This window comes from Halyomorpha halys, unplaced genomic scaffold (assembly GCF_000696795.3).
Source record: "Halyomorpha halys isolate HHAL.00 unplaced genomic scaffold, Hhal_1.1 Scaffold847.1, whole genome shotgun sequence".
NCBI classification, from domain to species: domain Eukaryota; kingdom Metazoa; phylum Arthropoda; class Insecta; order Hemiptera; family Pentatomidae; genus Halyomorpha; species Halyomorpha halys.
Window position 1 is genome coordinate 448,916 of NW_027109725.1, and position 6,857 is coordinate 455,772.

The following is a 6,857-nucleotide window of genomic DNA, read 5'->3' on the forward strand; positions in this document are numbered from 1 at the left end:
GCTTAAAGGCGTAAAACCCTCTGGTCATCAACGCCTATGGGATGATAAAAGTAAAAACAAAAAATAATAAAATAAATAAGTAATTAAAAAATAGAAAAATAAAAAAAAATTTAAAAATAATTTAAAAAAAATAAAAAAATAAAATAGGAAAAAATAAATAAAAATCGAAGAGGAGTTATAATTTATAAAGAAGGCGATGTGCTTTTAAAAATTCAAATACTCGTGTAATTTTAGCTTCCTCATCTGCGAGAGTTTCGGATATATTTGGGGTCAGTCCTATCCTGTTTATTGTTGGCAAATAGTGAGTACACTCTTCGAAAATATGTCTAATCGTAAGAATGGACTGACAATATTTGCACGTTGGAGGTGGGAGTTTTCTGATCAGGTGAGAGTGCGTGAGGAGAGTAATTGTGGTATTATATATTTCTATCAGTTTCTTATGGAAACCGACCTACTGTTCTTATAAATATATTATCTATCTATTTAAGTCAAAAACTGGATACCATAACCCTCCCACCGCCCCCTGCCATTGTATGCTAAATGCCATAGTGTTCCATTAAGCATTGGATTTCTTTTCCACTGGTGTCATTTTCACTCAGCTATGTTAATCGGGTGGCTTGCAGAGTAATTAAACATTGAATCAAATTGGGTCAACACGGGGTTTATTGCGCCTATTTATAAATGAGATAGATGATATAAAAAAGAGCTTTTGGATCAAAACCTGTTGATTATCATTTGATAATTATTAATATATAATGAAATTGAGAATTCTTGACTTTATTTTGTTAATTACTATTATTTACTTTGTTTTGTTATTAAAAATTACAATACAGGACTATTCGAACTTAGCTGGTTTGAATGCAGACTAGGTTTATTCCTTCTAGTGGTGGTCTTCTTTCTTTCTCTCTGATCTCTACCCTATGGTTATCTTTCGTTGAGACTTCTATAACTGTACTCTCTAAAATTACTAAAAAGTCTTTGATTTTCAATAATAATGCCTTATTTCTGAAAGTTATCCTTATTGTTGAACGGATTTATAACTTTACATAGATAAATATTTCTTATTAAATTTAATATCTTCTTATAAAACAGTTAATGAAATGCTTGTGTCATTTGTCTGTTGCTATATGTGACCTTTAAATCTAAGTTTATTAATATATATAATTTTTTGTTTTTTAAATATCACTTCTTTACAATGACTCAAAAAGATACCACTATTAATTAGACATTACTAGATAACTCTACTTTTTAAAGTAGTTATATGCATTAGAACTTCAAACCAGACCGATTGGTTTTTTTTTTTTTTTTTTTTTTAATATAAATAGCCTTACTAAAACTTAATTTGTTAATTATACAAAAAAAAAAGGAATATAAAACAAAAATATGGGCCCTTTATATTCTTGAGACAAATTAGAAAAAATCAAACTTTTAAATATTTTTTATTTAATAAGCATTATTTTTCCTTTAATTTACGATTTTTTTTCAGGAAACTCTTATTTCTAGAAAGCTAGGTGATCGACAATTTCGATTATATGAGCCCTGATAACTTTACATAGATTTTTTTTTTCATGTTTTGTTTAAACTCCCATATTGGACCTATATGTTGCACAACTCTTCATAGATGTAGTAACAACATTCCGATTTGCACAATGTACCCCAAAAGACGTAACAGCATGTTAGGCAATCTATTATTTTTTCTGGGTAGATTTAATAAAAAATAGTTGCTCTTCGAACCCATACACAACAATCTTGTATTGAACAGCAGTTTGATCTTATAGGAAGTTCTTTAGTCTGATGAACAAACTGTTTTAGCCAACTCTATTTTTTGTGTATTTCCAAGCAATACAAACTAATTATTATTAAATTTCTTTATTGTTGCAGTGCTATGGGCTGGAGATGTGGGGTCTAGCGGTGGTGGTAGGCTTGTGCTGCGTTCTGCGGGCTGACGGCGGTGGCCCAAGAATTGTATCGACCCGATTTGGTAAGATCCAAGGAGTGGTCCGGGCCGTGGGGTCCGGGAGGCACCTCAAGCCGATCGAGGTCTATCTTGGGGTACCCTACGCAATGCCCCCGACCGGAGCTAACCGCTTCAGCCCCACGAGGACCTCACCGCCCTGGGATGGCGTCCGCAACGCCGATAAGCATGGCCCGGTCTGCCCGCAGAAGCTTCCCGATGTCCGGAACGAGACGGCAGCTCTGGAGAGGATGCCTAGAGGCCGCCTCGACTACCTCAAGAGGCTACTACCCTACCTCCAGAACCAGAGTGAGGATTGCCTCTACTTGAATATCTACGCTCCAATTCAAGGTGAGTCCTATGTTTCTTAATGTAAGGTAACCTGTATGTATGGTTTTTTTCTCAACCTTGGTATCTCGTAGTGTTGACAATATGCAGTTAATTTTAATAATCAACTCTATAGAATGCTAGTAGGAGAAAATATCAGTCATTAGGGGTACAGTAGTTCCAAAAATTTAAATCACTAAAATTGTTATTCCCCACACACCAGATATAAGAAGATGATTTCAGAATATAATGAGTAAGATTGGAATTCTATGAAAAAATTTGATATTATAAAGGCCTTCTAAGAAAACAAAGATTTTTGCATATACATTTTACGGTACAAAGTTCAAAGTACAATTCGACTTTAAATCTTAATTGATCGCCATTTTGAATATCTATTTCCCTTTATTTTCTAGTGGATGCATTGTTATAATACCATTCAGCTCATTAAAATGAATGTAATGTAAAATCGTTTGTTTTTTCAAGGTTTTTCCAAGAAAACCCAAATTTGTCCCATAAAAATTTCAGGATACAGAATACGTAATAATAAACCTAAAGTTCAAGTTTACCAAGACAGGCAACTTTTTCAATACCTAATTCTACATAATATTTTTACTAATACATTTTTTAAATCACCTTTATTCCTTTTAAAAAATAAATTAAAATTAAAATTGTTGTACATGCAATAAAAACTATTTAAAACGAATAACACTCTGGTTGCAGTAGTGTCCCACTTTATAAAAGGATTGATGTGGTGTACGTTATAACACAACTTCCACTTACATTATTCTTAAAAGAATATCTTAGGAAAGATTGTCGAACATAACTACGCAACGGGAAGAGGAAAGAAATATATAGTTTATTTCTAAAGTTAACAGTCACCGTTGAGCGTAATACTGCCAAATTCTTCCGCTAAGAAATGCTGTACACTGAATCCCAAAGACATGATAACATATTGCTGACAAGTTGATTAAATAAGGAGAAGTTATTTTACATCACAAATAGTTTTTTGTGTTAAGGAACATGCATTGGCGTGTCAAGCCGTATTAGCATATAAAGTAATTCTAACATTTATTCTGATCACGGTACACAAATTGCTGGCCCTTTTTCTTCACTACAGGCCCTCATACTTTGTTTTTATCTTTCTCTCTTCCCACTTTGAAAAACAAAAGGACAAATCTCAATCTATTAATTTAACATGCATAGCCATTGAGGAAAATAAAGTAAAAAAATTTAATTAAAGATAAATTAAACGAAAATTAAATTAAATCGAAATGAAAATAAAGATCAGTATTTGGGATTCCATTAGTATAATGGGCCTTCAGATAAGGTGCATGATTTGGAAGAGAACATACACCATTGGGAACTCATAGATCAATTGGTTTCCAGCGTCCGTTATAGGTGCAATCTCATTTGGAGTGGGCGTATAGGCTGGAGATTTGTCTGATACCTATCCTTTGCCACAGGAAAGGGCAACTCTTTGAATACGGTGGTAATCATAATATTGCGCGAAGCAAATCATTAATTATATAATAACATAAACTTAACATTAAATTATTGCATATATTTATTAAATTGATTCTTTCTCTAATCTTTATTTTGGAAGGCATAACTCCATAACTGTAATGGCTGTGGAGAAGAAATTCGACGATTCGTCAGTTAACTACCTTCCATTAGCTAAATAAATGGAAATACTGAATAGAAAAAATAAAAGGAAAGTCATGATTGTTTTTAATTAATCCCGAAATAGCTCTAGTCACTAGACATGAAACCAATTTTTATTTATTTGGTTCAGTACCACCGAAAGGTACCAATGCAACAAGTGCAGAAAGTAATGAATAAATAATAATCTCCACAGAATTGAAAATTTTAAATCGACACTGTTCGATTTAGATATCATGAAACTGAATTTCTACTATTTTTCGCATTTTTAGTATTTCTAGAAAATAATTTGCCTAATTGGCAGGCAACCAATATGGAATGAAAGCCCGCCAAGCAAATTAAAAACTCTTAAACCATGGACCACATCGCAGGGAGGAGGTAGCTATTGCCAGATTAAGAATAGGTCATACGAATTTAACTCATGCATATCTGATCAATAAGCAACCACCCCCAAAATGTCAATACTGCAACAGTGTACTTACGATCAGTCACATATTTGAAGAATGTCATTTCTATTCCACGATCTTAAATAGATTGGAAGTAGGTCCGAGTGAATCGGATGCTCTGAATAATGACCAGAAGAACGAGGAAATGGTCTTGTTTTTCTTATAAAGGGATGGCCTTTTGAATAAGATTTAAACCCTAATTAATTAAAGATTAAATAAAATTTAATTCTAAAATAAGTAATTATTTAAATTTTATTCTTAATTATTTAAAGAGTATCAAATATGAAATAGAATTATAAAGCACGAAACATGGACGTTGATGACCTCTGGGTTTTACGCCCTAAAGCCCCAGCCAACAAAAACAACAACTAATTTGGTTTCATTTCGGTTTCTAGTAAAATTAGTGTTCAAGCTTAATTAATCGAAACGTTAATCTGATTTTGATGAAATTTTATATATTTTTTGCTTTAGTTCCTTATTGGATTCTGATCTATTTTTTTAGGATATGTTTACGATTTTCGCTTATGAATGCGTAAACGTATTTTTCATGGCATATCTATATTTCTAAATCGGTTCTTGCAATTTAGCTCTAATTAAAAAGAAAATTAAGAATTAGTATAAAGTGCATAGAGTGCATTTTATCAGACAAGTCGGGCTTTCGGTTGCATTAGCGAAAAACTCCTTTCTGAATACAGTTAGGTTTATACAACGTCTTTTCCGGTGGTTATAATCTTGAACAATAAGTGATTAGCCTTGAAATATGGGTTATTTCCCTCTCACGCTAGAGATAAGCTTTTATAAAGCGGTTAATTTCGAGATAACTCAATTAAGGAAAATATTGAACTAAAAACTGAATTTTTTTTTTTATTTAGAATTGGACGTAATTCAAATTTATTACTGTATACTGAGACTGTTTTCTTTCCTAAGGGAATCATTATACTATAGCAACATTTCATAAAAATGTTTTGAAATATCAGTAGTTAGTTAATTTATTTTAAGAAATCTAACAGAACTATTTACCTTCAATAGTTCTCGAGATATAGCTTTTTAAAAAGCAACATTTCATAAAAATGTTGAATGGAATGTACTGAAATATCAGTAGTTAGTTAATTTATTTTAAGAAATCTATATCTCAGGAACTATGTGACTTACAAATGTATATTAGCACTCAAATTAAAGCTAGTTTAATGGGATATAATGTAGTTTATGACTTTTAATTTCGTAGCAGTAGTAGTTTTCATGAAAATTGCTAAATTAAGTTGATTTATAGTTGTTCGAAAAAATTTTCATTTGCCAAATTTATATTCATATGTGAATATCATGAAAACTACTACCCCTACATAGATAGGTATTATAAACTGCTTTATAGTAAGTTAAATTTTCGTTATTTTGAGTGTTGGCAGACATATGTGCGTCTTATGGGTCTAGAGATATATTTTTTTCAAAAATCCAATATTTAATACGAACAACTAGAAATTAACGTTTTGTGAGTTTATTTTGTCAAATATCATAAAAACTAGTATTCCTATGAAGGTAAAGGTCAGGAACTACTTTATAGTACATTAAACTAGCTTTAATTTGATTGCTAAAAGACATGTGTACGTCACGTAGTTCCTGAGATATAGATTTCTTAAAATAAGTTAACTAATTACTGATATTTCAGTACATTTTTATGAAATGTTGCTACAAAAAAGGCTATATCTCGAGAACTATTGGACGTAAATAGCTCTATTAGGGCTAATATTTCAGCAAATTTACTCTGCTTTAAATAATGTTCTTTTAGATTTTCTAATGTTGTTTTAAGATATAGAGTTCCGGATGAAAAATTAATGTTTTTTTTTTTTTTTAAGGTTTTGAAACAGCCGCTATTTTTAATTTCCCCTACCTATACTTGGCAGACTCATAAATTTTGACTAGTAATTATACATAGTTTTCATTAAAGTAATCCAAAATTAGGGTGAGAAAACTGCCTTTTTTTCTTCCCGGCTATTGTATTAATAGGAATGGTTTCACAGTGAGGATCTTGCATGGGGAATAATTATGGTATAATTTTTTTTTCTGTTTAGAATCTTCCATTCACATATAATTCATTTGAAATAAAATAATAACTAATAGATTTTTATTTTCAATTTTTACTGCAATATCTACTTATATTTAGTTCAGCTGCAGTAACAAAAAAAGTATCTGATTCATGATTAAATGGTTAATAAAAGAAAAAAAATTGATTAACTTACGCAATAAAACGTAAGAAGCATTGTCAAAAAAAAAAATCCTCCTAAATATTTTAGATAGCAAACTTTTTCAAACGCTCCTTCTAGGAATGCCGTGTACGGGGCTCGGGGTTTCTAAGCCCGACTAGGGGTTCCCCGTACAGGTATTATATTGAAATGTATTCATATATTAATGTAATATATGTATCTGTATTTATATATTTATATTATGTATTTATATTATATATTTGTATTATGTAT

The 6,857-nt window shown here is 31.1% G+C and overlaps 1 protein-coding gene across 1 annotated transcript; it reads left to right on the top strand.

Annotated features, from left to right (window-relative positions):
* The first annotated feature begins 1,896 nt into the window (after positions 1-1,896).
* LOC136795884 (neuroligin-1-like) lies at positions 1,897-2,325 on the top strand. The gene has a single exon (XM_067047907.1). The coding sequence runs from the start codon at positions 1,897-1,899 to the stop codon at positions 2,323-2,325; it is 429 nt and encodes a 142-aa protein (XP_066904008.1).
* Positions 2,326-6,857: the final 4,532 nt, after the last annotated feature.